Source organism: Nestor notabilis, unplaced genomic scaffold (genome assembly GCF_000696875.1).
Source record: "Nestor notabilis isolate BGI_N333 unplaced genomic scaffold, ASM69687v1 scaffold31361, whole genome shotgun sequence".
In the NCBI taxonomy this organism is placed as follows: domain Eukaryota; kingdom Metazoa; phylum Chordata; class Aves; order Psittaciformes; family Psittacidae; genus Nestor; species Nestor notabilis.
In genome coordinates, this window is record NW_009914751.1 from 1,280 (window position 1) to 15,455 (window position 14,176).

General features: G+C 38.2%; 1 protein-coding gene across 1 annotated transcript; it reads left to right on the plus strand.

Annotated features, from left to right (window-relative positions):
- The first annotated feature begins 349 nt into the window (after nucleotides 1–349).
- On the plus strand, nucleotides 350–6,468 carry PLAU (plasminogen activator, urokinase). Its single transcript, XM_010023804.1, has 10 exons — nucleotides 350–455; nucleotides 1,275–1,332; nucleotides 1,523–1,627; nucleotides 2,165–2,330; nucleotides 2,765–2,850; nucleotides 2,947–3,136; nucleotides 3,759–3,913; nucleotides 4,599–4,739; nucleotides 5,297–5,445; nucleotides 6,274–6,468. The coding sequence occupies exons 1-10, from the start codon at nucleotides 396–398 to the stop codon at nucleotides 6,466–6,468; spliced, it is 1,305 nt and encodes a 434-aa protein (XP_010022106.1). The 5' UTR covers nucleotides 350–395.
- Nucleotides 6,469–14,176: the final 7,708 nt, after the last annotated feature.

Sequence of the window (14,176 nt, forward strand, 5' to 3'; positions counted from 1 at the left end):
ACAGCTGGACAGCCGCTAAATACGTCTGCCAACTTCCAACTGTGTTAGTCCAAACTGCTGAAACTGAGAATAGATTTCTTCCAAGTTCCAAATTTCCTTTTATCAGCTTCATTCAAACTCTACAAAAAGTCTGGTTGTATTGCTAAATGTGCAGAAAAGCTTCAAACAATAACCTTCTAATTTAATATATGGAAATAAGCAGCAGATATTCCACAGCAAGTCGATGCTTAATTCTTCTGTCAGTTGTATTGCGACTTATTCTGAAACCAGCTGAGGACAACAGAAGTAAGAAAGCTGGCACTGCAAGCTATGACATGACACTAAGTTCCTCTTTTATTTTCAGAATCAAAGTATTAGGGATAGAAGAGGAACGAAGTGAAACGTTAACTAACAACATGAAGTTACTCATCTTCCTCACAGTAACCCTGGGCATGCTTGTCATGCGACTAGAGTCTGTAAGTTTTGACATGAATGTTGGGGGGCAGACGGGGTGTCCACTTGGAGCCACTTCTGGTTTTAATTATACTTCTGCTTTGGATGGTGTAGTAGGCTTTTGACTTGACCCTTGGTTTTTGCTACCTTTGCTTGTACAAATGCATCTGCTGTACATATACCTCCAAGAAACATGTTTTTGAACCCTACTTGCAAGTGTGATGATAAAAGAGGAGTAACAGATATGAATTGGAATATTTTTGACTATCACCTTATATGACAGTTTAGACCTGCTAGCAGAGCCATTCACCAACACCATGGAATTATATTGTTACTACTATTTGGTTTAGCTCAGGCAACCCAACTTGACCTCTGGGAGAAGTATACTAAAGGAATAATCTTACTTAATTCCAGGAAGAATATAATATTCAGCCTGCAAAGCAGACGCAGCAAAGTACAGGGCAGGAATCTACTGTTGTATAAGTCTACTGGCTTTTATTCCATGGCACAAATGTGAAGCACCAAGGTCACCAAAATAAGAGGTAGCTGGAGAATGTTGCACCTTTGCTGCACTGTTTGGTGGTCTCAAGGGCTCCTGTCCCTTTTCTAGGGACACTGACCAGCTGTTCAGGTCCTTATAGCAGAAATAACTACAGTGATGACCCAATGCAGTGCACCAGCCTTGTTGGGTTTTTCTGAAGGTGTTTTGTGTGGCTTTTCTTTCCCTTCCCCATTCTGCTTTGCTCAGGCATGCAGAAGGGAACAGGGCTTGGGCCCATGAAAGATAATAAAACTACATAAACAAAACTCTTCCTTAAAGTTCTTCTTTCTTTTTCCCTTAGTTTTATACCAAGAAGTACTACTACAAGCTCCCATATAAACACAGATCAGATCACAAGGGTAAGTATCTGCCTGTTCTGCTTGAACCTAAAAAGAACTTCTTATCTTGCAAGTACATCTTGAGGTACGGAGAAGACTCTTAATGATACTTAAACACCTAAAACTTAGTTCGCAACTTTACATGTTACATGTTACTTTACTTCATCATTTAAATGTTTTGTCTCTAATTAGTGATGTCTTTTACTTACAGAATGCCATTGTTTGAATGGAGGAACCTGCATTACCTATTACCTCTTTAGTGGAATTAATCGTTGTATATGCCCTGAAGGATACACTGGGATTAATTGTGAACTAGGTAGAGTATCTATCTAAACCCAAAACTGATTGAAAAGTTATAAAAAGATGGGTAAATAATGAACACAAAATGTCAAGTGAAAGTACTTTCCATAATCACACAACTGGACATCCTTTAGCACTTTATGCTGACTAAGTGAGCAGAAATAACTGATGTTGGTGCAAAATCCGGATCTCTAACTTTTGTCCCTGCCTCCTCACAAATGTTGCAAACCTCACAAATGTTTTAGTTTGGGGTGGAAATAAGAGAACTTGTTTGGGATTGTTCAGAAGCAGAAGAACTGATAATATTGTGAAGTAAACTGAAACCATTAAATAAGCAATATGTATGCTTTAAAGCATAAAACTCTTGCTACTCAGAATTTGTATAGAAGAAATTTAGTATGAATCTATAATAGGGTCCAGTTCTTGCGTAATCTGTTGTGATAAAGTGTAATGAATTGACTTCCTTCTCATTAGAAGGATCCATACAGATTATTTCTGCCTCAGAAAAATTATTAACAAGAACATGCTGCTAACGAAGTATTTATTTTATCAGACACTACCAGCATGTGCTACACTGAGAATGGGGTGGACTACAGAGGAGTGGCAACAGAAGATGAATGTTTGCCGTGGGACCTTCCCTCAGTAATCAGGAGGGGTTATTACCATGCTCACACGAGGAATGCTTTGCAGCTCGGACTGGGCAAACACAGCTACTGCAGGTAAGAAAAGTATCACTCTTCCTGGGATGACTTCTATTGTCACAGCCCCAAAAGTGCCTCATGTGATGGTACATGCGGTGTTTTGTTTCGGTTTGGGTTTTTTTGTTTGTTTTTGGTTGTTTTTTTTTTTGTTTTGTTTTTTGTTTTTTTGTTTGGTTTTTTTTTTTTTAACAAACAAAAACCCCAGAAAAGAAATATCAGATCAATTTTTACTGAAAATATTTGGAATATGACTCTCTGGGGTTCTTGTTTTCCACGGAAGCTGATCATACTGTAAAATTCCCTGTATGCAATAGTAATGGACAGTTGTTAAATTTTCTTTGGCATATCTTGCAACAGAACACTTTTGACCTTTGCAGGACAGTTAGTTTTTAAAAAATGGCAGTACCTTCAAATTCTATCTTTACGAAAAGACTGCTTCCTTTCTCTTCTAGAAACCCAAATGGAAGGGACAGGCCCTGGTGCTACACTAAAAAGGGATTCACCATTCAAGAAACGCCCTGCAACATGGAGAAGTGTGGTAAGTAACATTAGTTTAAAGGCTATTTTATTTTTTAATAGCATAAGATTGGTGCTCAGCTTCAAGAACATCTGAACAAAACCTCTCCTTTCACAGGGCATACATGTGGTCAAAGGAGCATGAGCAAGTACTACAAGATTGTTGGTGGAAGTCACGCAGAGGTTGAGTCTCAGCCCTGGATAGCTGGCATCTTCCAAAACATAAGGGGTGTTGACCATTTCCTGTGTGGTGGCAGCCTCATTGACCCTTGCTGGGTGCTTACAGCAGCACACTGTTTTCATAGTCCGTAAGTTTATCATTCCACTTCCTTCTTATCTGCAACTTCAGCTGATTTCTTTGCATGATGCTCACTGAGCAACCCTTCAAAATGTACCATAGTAAGAATGCTCTTTTCAGCAAAATGAGAAGAGTAGCTGTAAACATTAAGCCTCTGGGAGTCCAAGTAGAGCAGAATGAGCTATAACAAGATAATAACATTTTGGTGGACTATGCAATTCAAACAACTTTTAGCCTAAGTCAAAGCTAGGGTTTCAGTTCTACCTCTGCTGTTAACGAAGCTTAGTTGTTGTGAGAGGTGATGAGCTGTTGAGCAATACATTTTCCAGTGGGCTTTATTCTTGAGGAAAGCTGATCTTCCTGGCATCCTGCAGAGGATTCTCATCACCAGTGCCTGGCATTGATAGCAGCTAAACTAGGTGTGCATTTCAAAATGCCTTAACATCTGTCTTAATCCCTTCAAATAGAAAATTGGGATGCTTTCCTTTCGAATACTGTATAAACTTACAAAGCTGACTAAATTTTGCTTTTTCTTGTCAGTGTTAAACATGAAACAGAACTGGGACTGGATTTAAGCTGTTGACCTTACTCTCAAACTGGCAGTCTTCATGAATCTCTTTACTCTCATTCAGGTCAAAGAAACCACAAAACAAATCTGTTTACAAAGTCTTCCTTGGAAAGTCCATACTGAATGTTACTGATGATAAGGAACAAGTGTTCATGGTTGATGACATCATCTCTCACCCTGACTTTACAGATGACACAGGTGGCAATGACAATGATATTGGTAAGTGTCATCTTAATAGGAGCCTTTATGAAACTGAGGGTAGCTGAAGGCTGTGTAATTGTGGCGTACATCTTCTAAAAGAAGTAGAAACAGAGATAAGGTGAAGTGGAACAGGAGCTAGGCAACTCTGAGAACTAGGCTTGTGCTAAGCAAGACTTTTTCACTTGTGTAAATTTGGTTTGTGGCATGTCTGATGCATTACTTAGTATGCAGTCAACTACAAGCCTATCTTATCTCTGGACTTGTATAAAGCATGGTTTTTCCATAAGCACTAGTGGCAGCATCCTACTTCTACTATTTTAATCTATGTCTACAGAGATCACAGTATGAACTGCCCCCTCTTCAGCAGGGCAGCAGATGCTGCTATCTACAACCAGAAAGGAAAATGAGGTTTTAAAACCTCTTAAGATACGCTTGTAGAAGAATCTTTCCTGAGCTATTGGCCTCTATCCTTCCAGGAAAGAAGTTCAAGATGGAATGCTTGCCATTTCTAGTGCTGGGAAAAATAATTTTGTTAATAAACAATGATCCAGTGTAATTCCAAAAGCAATGAGAAGAAAAATATATAACCAGAACTGTAATTGAAACTATCCTCACTAACTGTATCTAATGCTCCTATTGTCAGAGAACTTGAGGGGGAGGAAAACTTGCTTTACAAACCTGTCTTCTCTGACTTGTTTTATAGCTTTGATAAGGATAAGAACAACTTCTGGACAGTGTGCAGTAGAATCCAAATATGTCAGAACAATCTGCTTGCCAGAGAAGAACCTTTACTTAGCAGACAACACCCGATGTGAAATATCTGGCTATGGGAAACAAGAATTTTGTAAGTGAATGACTTCTTTCCAAAGTTATACTTCCGCAATGTGGGAACAGATATTTCTATACCATGAACTGCAAAGGATTAAAAGATTCATTTCTGTTATTCTATGTTCTCCCTGTGCATCTCTCGAAGATTCTTTTGCTGTCATCTTCTCTAGTTATCTATGGCATTTCCTATCTGATGGTTCTCACAACCATACAAAGTAAGCTAAGATGTAAAACACAGCAATATTTTCATTCCTGATGTGGTGAGGAGTAGGAAAATATTAAAGCTGTGTTGGAAGATTAACAAAGGTTTGATTTGCACAGAACTTCCTTCACAAACTATCAAACTCCTTCTCTGAAATCTAAGCTTTATAGCTGGCATTTGGCTAACTTGTTTTTTCTCTTTATAACTTATTAACAGTAAAATTAAGCTGGAAATAAGAGCCTCAAATTGCAAATGGAATGGCTATACAATCTCTTTTCAGAGCTGAAAGTGGGTGTTGTGGGGTGTTTTGGTTTTGCTGGTTGGGGCTTTTTCTCTTGGATGGTGAAAATAAGTCATCTTTTTATTTGCAGATGACATCTTCTATGCTCAAAGGCTAATGTCAGCCACTGTAAACTTAATATCACAGAGAAAATGCAAGCATGAGTACTATGACAGTATCAGAGTTACTGACAACATGGTCTGTGCTGGAGATCCCACATGGCAGACTGATGCATGCAAGGTAAAACTGGCTTGTTTTATCTTCCAAATAATTTTGGATGCATGTACACTATATGGATCAGCTGGTGGCATCTATAATTCTGCTGGTCAGAAGAGTCTCTCTATGTAGTAGGAACTTAGTACATCAAGTGGAGTTGACCTGTAGTGTGGCTGAACATGGAGGAGGGTTGGGACCTATAGTTAAGTGTTACCCCCTCCAGACTGCCTTTAGAGGCACAAGAAGTGTGGTGTCTCGGCCACTGTTTTTATTCAAGGCTTTATTTACAACCTATTAAAGTAATTGGCTGGTAGATAAGCATCAGAGGAATACTGCAACTATTCCACTCTCAGCTTGCACTTAACACTATAGTTCTGCAAAGGGATAGGAGGTGAATTATAGAGGGACATTGAGCCTCTCCACAGATTCCTCAAAACTACATCTATTTTACTGCACCCTTAGTCAGCAGAATGGCCATATGAATGACTAAAAAGAGTAAGTGTTGTCTCCCTGTCCATAAAGACTTGAGGACAATTGATTCTGTGAAGAACTGGGCGTGTGGTCTTTAACCTTATATCACTAGCCTATTGCATGTGATTTCAAACTTTGGATGAAGTGTTATGTGCAAGGTAACTACTTTGTCTGTCCCCTGCTGGGATGGGGCTAGAGAACTCCTTATGTTACAGACTGTTCAAGTCATGGCAGATGCTGAGCCTTCTGTCTCATGTATGCAGTATTCTCAAATATCAAAACTTTAGCTTGTATGTATTTATTAGCTTGCTTCACTCTAGAAACACAGTTGCAGGCTCCATCTGTGGAAAATGGACTAATATGTTCTCTTTCTGTTGTCAGGGAGATTCTGGCGGCCCCATGGTCTGTGAATATGATGGCAGGATGATGCTTTATGGGATCGTCAGCTGGGGAGATGGCTGTGCAAAGAAAGACAAGCCTGGTGTTTACACCAGAGTTACCAGATACCTTAACTGGATTGACTCCAATATGAATGCAGTAATTGCCAAGAGCCAGTTTGTTCCTGAACCAAAGTGACTTTTTTACAGCTGGACTCGAATGAATGAGATTAAGCCTATACTGACACTGATGTCCTGAATGTCATAAGTGGCTTTCATTTTAAATGCTCATGAGGTCTGCTACTAGCATCAGTGTTCTTGAGGCAGAGAGGCAGTTGATATATTATCTTAACTACTCTGAATTACCTGAAAACCACTCGGTGGGAAGCTAAAATATTTAACATTTAAATGAGTATTCCCATGCACGATATTATGCACATCAAGTTATCTACTTCACTTATGAACCAGCATTTGGTCTGGAAGTATTGGTACAGTTTTAACTTATTTAACTCAAGCATTCATTTTATACAGGGCCTGAGTCTAAAATCCTTCCTTAGCACATTGAACAATACTAAGACTCAAGTCCTAGAAATCTAATCTGTTAAGACCAGTACTGAGAGGGTGATCAGGAACTGCATCAGACAGTGAAAGAAACAGCATCAGCATTATCATCACTAGTATGTGAAGAAGGATTAAAGTCTACTTAGACTGAGGTGATATTTGCTGTACAGGGTTCATTGCTATAGACCAAATGTAGTAAAATCTTAAGGATAGCACCTATACCTGTGCCAGCATTACACATTCTTAATGTATTCTTAAGAACTGTGCTGCAAGAAGGCACATTGGAAACTTGACTTCCAGGTCACAGCTGAATGTGTCTGGGTTCCCTGGAAAGTCTGATTATGCAACCTCTCTACATATACACCTATGCACACAGGAGAGGATTTAAGGACTTGGCACCCACTGAGCGCTGCGGATGCCAGAAATCAGAACTTTATTTCCATTCTTTTAACTGATATTATATGGAAACTACTTTTTTTCACCAGGACTTGTGCTGGTTTTATTTTTCAACTTGTTTTTGTTTTATAGATTTGAATTATTTGCATGAGGGCTGGAACCTCAAGCTTTATTTAATTATTTTTACTGTTTAACTTATTGTTTGTATTATGAATGTTAATATCATTAAAAAAACCCTTGTTCTTATGTGTTCCTCCTCTCTTTAAATGGTGAAGGTATAATTCAAAAGAGAACTGCTGTTATTGAATTGTGAAGTCCCTTGGTAAAACAGAAATGGTTGAGCTCCCTGTTCATTTAAGCATTTCATGAGAACAGAATGTCTCCTGTTCTAGCTTGCAGTGCTAGAGAATTGCATTTGTGAGACATTCATCCTAATATCCACACTAAATATGCTTCAGGACTCCCATCTAGTGCTCTAAACATCTTGTTTAGGCTTCACCCTAAGTGACTACAGTTCTAATGCTCCAGACCTGCTCCCCAGTAAGATCCAAATCAAGGGCAGCAAGAGACTAGTTTCAAAAGTTCACTCATTAACTTAATTGGAATGCCACTGTGTATGGAAGAATTGAATGAAGCACTATCATAAAAAAGTGCTAAAAGGAAAGCAACAGTTTCAACTTTACTCAGTACCTTTTGTGGGACACCACTTCTGAAGAAAGCATTTGCAGTTTATCTCAAGTACTGCCAAGCAAAATCTTATGTAGCAGAAATTAAGTCTGAACTGCAAATTTCATTTATATTTCAGTTAGATTTGTTTTTCAAGAAAGATACCTAGCTAGAACAGAATTCACATTAGAGAGTGTGAGGAACAAAGAAATGCTGCATATCACAAACTCAAAGAAAGTCAGTGCTGTTCTTTTGTTTGGGCAGGCATCACAAGCACAAAATATTCTGAAAGTCTTCTCTTTTGGGTGATTAATGGAACACAGTAAAATCCTTGCATCTCTTCAACATCCGCAAGAGCCTGTGTTGTCTGCTTTGATTTTGTTTCTTCAATAAAGCTATATGATGAGATGGACGGGAGGCACTGCTATAAACAGTACTGATAGCAAATTTACAGAGAAGAGTGTATCACAGCATCAAGCTGTCATGTATTTATTTGTGTGATGTTTGTAGTTGTGAAAGTAAAAGGCTTGCATGTATCATAACAATATCCTGCTAAGCTTTAAATGACTTCCTCACTGAAATGGCCATCATGAAATGAACTAGCAGCCTAATTTCTGAAGTTAGCAGTCCCATCCATCCTAACCAAATAACACACTGAGCCTGAAAGACTCCAGTAGTTACTGGTCAAAAGCTCCCAGACTGGCAATTTAGCTTGTCATTTTTGGCCTTTTTAAAAAAAAAAAATAAAGTGAGTACCCAAATGTTTTGTTAGTTATTCATCTCCTCTCACAGAGGCAGAATTAGGGATTAAATTACAGGACTATTAGAAAAATTTAACTGATTTCCATAGGTCAGACCATATTAACATTTACTCTCTTGTTACAGTTCATTTAAGAATTCAGAAAAAAAATCAAATGTGTATGTACAATCATTCCTTATGGAGGTCTCACACAAGCCTTTGGTTTCAGTCACTAGCTGCTTACTGATGAATGACCATGGATTTCGGAAGCGTTCTGGAAAAGCCTTGAGCAAGAAATTTCCTATGACCTACAAGCAGTGCTCTGACTACAAATACACAGAATTGGCTCTTCTTCAAAAGTACTCACAAAAACATTTTGGTTGATTTTTTTTGTCACGTTACATACACCAAAGAATGTAAAAAGCTGAAGAGAGGTTGTTGCTCGGTTGGGTTGGGGTTTTTTTTTTAATCAAATAAAGATGAGCTAGATAGTTCAACTTATTGTTAGACTGATTGATGTCTTCACTTTGTAGCAAGGCAACTGTGAATTCAGAGTTGCTCAGGTACAAATTAATCTATAGCAATTCCCTTTCAAAATTCAAGGGAAAATGCATAAACTAAATTTTCTCTTTCCAGAACTTGCACAGTTACTTGTGAGAAACATGCCACGTCTTGTGGCTCATTGTAGTCCTGGTACATGAACCTCCCATCAGTGAGGAATAAGGATTTTAATGAAGACTCATCCTTTAGAGTCAAGACTGTAGCATGTAATGTCTGGACTATTTCCAGCAGCAGCACTACATAAACGTGAAATGATTACCAACAATACCGGCTTGTGAACTGTTAGGCAATACAATCTGTGGTTGGGATCTGCAAACAGAAATCTATTAGTAGAGGTTTCCACTGTCTGTAGTAGAGTTATTTGGCAAAAGCATGGACTGCTGATTAAAGTTTGTGTGAGGAGTTAAAATCGCCTTGTTTCTAGAGAACAAGTTTGAGATCTCCTGTTAGACACTGTGAGACTGGAGAAGAGAAGAAAGGCACCACTTCACCACTTTTCTAGACAGCAGCTAGCAGAGCGGCCTGACCAATGTTGGCAGAGAATACTTTGGGCACAGAGTAAGCAATGGTAATACAGTTTTAGGAAAAAATATGCCATGTTTTAATTATGTCTTTTGGGATGCTACAACTTTCTCACTTCAGTATTTCCTTCATTTGAACATTTATCAAAGTACTAAAGTCAACAGATTTCCAACAGGTGGAGAATATAAATGCCTTCACAGCCATTGCATATTATTATTGCAATGAACAGCACATTTGTCATTGACTTCTATGGGCTTTTCTATAAATAAAGTCAATACAATTTGAATTTAAACTTATTTCTATCATTATAAATGTAAGTATTAATGTAGGAATTAAATATATTAATTATAAATATAAGAATTAAAAAGGATTGATAAACAAAATTTGCATTTAGGTCTCTTTCTTTTTGAAATTTAGGAAGCTCTGGAGAAAGTACGGAATAAAGAGACTCTTGAGAGCTTTTCTTTAGTTTACTTTAGATAAATTCCTTCAACAAAAATGAAATCTTTTAAATAAGCATACACTGTACTTACATGTCTGCTTTGGCTGCTATAATACTTCATACACTTTCTTACAGTGTTCCCTGCATGACTTTGGCCCCACAACTACAATATCATCTGGCTGACTAGTTACCAGAGCCTGTAAAGAAGATGAGAGCACTATTCTGCAAAAGTTTCTCTCCCTGCAACAGAATCCACAGGAAACATTTTCTTTCCCTCCTTACAGAGAGTGAATAGGTTGTGCTGCTGGTGAGGATGAAGAGAAACAGCCTGGAGAACTGTGCATGGAGCTTGGCAAACACCACTGCAGCATGACAAGAGAAATACTAAAGAGAGGACGTTTTTGGAAGATATTAAATATCTGGTAGGTACTAAAATACATGCAAGACAAATGTTGATATCATAAATCTGCTCTTACTTATGCATATTGTTCCTTGATTTCAGAAATGTGGTAAGCAACGGAAAGGAGTACAATGGGAGTCCAGCAACTATTTAGAAACAGCTGAGAGGTGAGCATCAGCCAAAGAGAAGAGATCACACTCTCAGAAGCTTTAGAAGCACAAATAATATGAACTCAGGTTCCTATTTATCTGCAGTACTTCCACAGAAGAAACATACTGAGCAGTATCTGATGTGTCCAGATTTTAATCTGTCAGCTCTTATAAGGAAGTGATGCATCCTGAATGGACAGACAACTTTACCTTATATAGCTGAAGCTTTCCTTATGGGATTGAAACCGAAATGTGACTCAACGCACTTCAAAATAAAATCTCTTTTAAATAAACTAAGTTATGGTGAAACATAATGTATAGTCACCTATTTGTGGCATATGTTCACCAGTTCCCTTTGGAATCGTATGGATTTTGTTTGTGCCTATTGAAACCTGAACTAATAAAGAGCAATATGACTATTTGGTTGCCATGCCTTTGGCTCACTTCTAACACTTGACCGGAGGACTTGTTTTGGGGCAAATGAGAACAGAGCTTATTCATAAAAAGAGAATCAAACCTTTCTGCATTCATCAGGCTTGTAAGCTCAAGTTCCAGATACCTCCACCACAAGCCAAAATAAAAATAGTGACATACTGGAAACAATGCATATTCATTAAAGAGCAAATCTGGGTTCAAACTTGCTCTGGCATACCCCTTTCAAATCCACCGCATCCCATACAATTATACAAATGCACAATCTGAGCAGAATTTGGGTTGTGTTGTTCAACTTCCCGGCAAGTGAAGGAAGTGGAACTTTAAGAAGTGAAAATTCAAGAAATTTATGGGACAAGTCCTATGTACTTTGTGAACAGTAAAATTAGATGTATACCCGCAAATCAAGCACGAAAACGTATGCAGACCCACATGAACAGTATGCTCAATTCCTGTGTTCTGGTTCCATAGCTACAGCTAACAAGTTGACTCATTCAGATTTAGGCTGCATCTGTCTGGTGAGATACAATAATGATATCTGAAGCGGGGAAGGGCTGCAGGTATACCAGCATCCAAACAGAATTCAGAGTGAGCTTAGCAAACCAGAGTTAAAGGAAATGAACAAGCTGATAAAGGCAAACACGAAGAACCAAACATACAGATGCAGATGAATGACTGTTATTAAAACAGATCCAGAAGGCATAGCAGAACACAAGCTGGATTCAAGTCAACAGTATTGAGTAAAAAAATGTAAACATACTGACACATACACCAGAGCACAGTTTGTAAACTGAGGGACTAGGCAGACTGTGTCTTGTTTTGAGCATCATCTTGATGAGAACACAAGGATAATAATCAGTGGTCTAGAATTTGACAAGGAGAAAAGACTGAAAATATTTGGTTTATTTTATCCAGAGAAGCAAAACCTACAAGGGACATTTTCTTCAAAAGGGAAAAGGTTGCAGCAGAGAAGGGAATAAACTTTCCTCTGTATCTTCAGGAGACAGGGTGAGAAGCAATAAGCCTAGTTGCAGGAAGGGAAACTGAATCAAAGCATAATGAAATTACTCTACTGGTAAGAGTAGTGAAGCATGACAATAAATGGCATTGAGTGGCCTTGAACCTCCCTCACTGGAACTTTTCAGAACAATTTAGACAGAGACAAACCAGTTGATTTGGGCCTTTACAATGAAACTGGAAGAGATCTTGAGAAATCAGCTAATCTCAGGTTCCCTGTTTTATTATGAGATAAATGAATACGCTCAGTGACTGAGATGACTACATGAAAACACAGACACCACAGGGAAGTTTAGAAATAGTATTACACAATGTAACCATCTTTTTAAAAAGTAGCTTTAAAAAATGGCTCCTATGAGAGAAAGTGCTCTGGTTTTCTGAATTAGCAATTAAAGGCAAACCTCTTAATGGTAGACTAATAACTTTAAAAAGTTTTGAGAAAACCTTTCAGTAACTCTTAACAAAATAATATTCCAGACAGAACAAGAATCAAATTAATTGCTTCCATGTCCCATTGGGCAAAATATTTGCAAGGAATAACATGTGCAACTGGCAAGAGAGTAAAATTATTATCCCCCATTGGATAGAGGAAACATTATTTCTTGACTGAATAACTGGAAAGTGTTTTGTACGTAATGCTATGACTTGGCGTCATACGCATGAATTACCTCAGTATGTTTCAAGCTGGAAGCCTCTGGGTGTAATAAAACTTTCCAAAGCACAGTATTATCATAAGGAGGCAGTCATGAAAGAAGCTTAAAATCACAGGCAACCACCAGACTTTGCCAGTCACGGGCTTATGCGTTTTAGGATCTGATGCCTATTTGGTAACAGTATAATTCCAGAGAACCAGATGGACACATCTACAAATAAAAAACATCCACAGGCATTTCATCATTTATTAGAAATGAAGCAAAGTATTTCTTTGTATCAGCGCAGTATCTCTTGTCACAGCTCTGATGTTCTAAATTCAGTATATTCATGACTTCAGCTGCAGTTAAGTGAGAATCACCACTTCATAATTCTTCCCCAAATTTTCTTGTGCTGTGGCACAAAACTTTAGCCTAAGTTAAACCAAAAACATTCTCAAGATGTTTTGTTTAATCAGAACATCACTACAGCTGTTGAAATCGCAGCTGTTCCATGAAGATCACAGCATGTACTTGGCATTACTACATCACATCAGCACCCACAATAAAATATCTCCACTAGAGTTCCAACTCCTTCATCTTTGAATGCACCTGCAAAGTCTGACACATTGCAAACTCCTGTGGTTGGGTAACCTTTTTATTTTTAAACATGCTTACGTGCTATATCAATAGCAGCCCCAGCCACATGAAGAACTGCCGTGAACAGGTACACTTGGCTACCTCAATTGTATTTTGCTCTAGAACTTGCTATACAGAACCTGAGCCAACATCGCAGCTTTAAGTAGCTGCGTTTCGAAAATAAATTGATTTCTCTCAGAAATCATCATAATAATCTTCCAGAAAAATGAGAGAAACTATCAGACTTAAATCAGCAACACTGAAAGTGCCGTCACTCAAGTGGGAAGGCATTTTTACCTCCTTGTGTGGTTAACATCTTCTGGTTTATTTCTGGAAGGGTCTTAGCTGCCATTTTACAATGGTGATTCTTCACAGAGTTTTTCCTTGGCATCCTCATTTCGGTGTTTGATTTTACTTTGAATGCCAAATGGAGAGTGGGGAAGGAAGAGGGAGAACTGAGGTGGAAGAATCTCTCAAAAACATGGGATAGAAATTCTCATTGAGTCTATCATATGAAGACTGGGCACAAAGTATTCAGTTTCATAAAGGATCACTGGAGAGACTGAATCTAAGCTTGGCTGTTTCATTTCCCTTAGGCACCTTGCATTTGGGATCAAGTGTATTTGATCACAGCCATCATATTTTATACATCATCTTTGTAACAATTGCTAGTTTCATTTCAAACTAAATATAAACAGATGAAGTTGAAATTGTTTTCAAGAACAACCCAATTTCATCTGAAATAACTGTAACT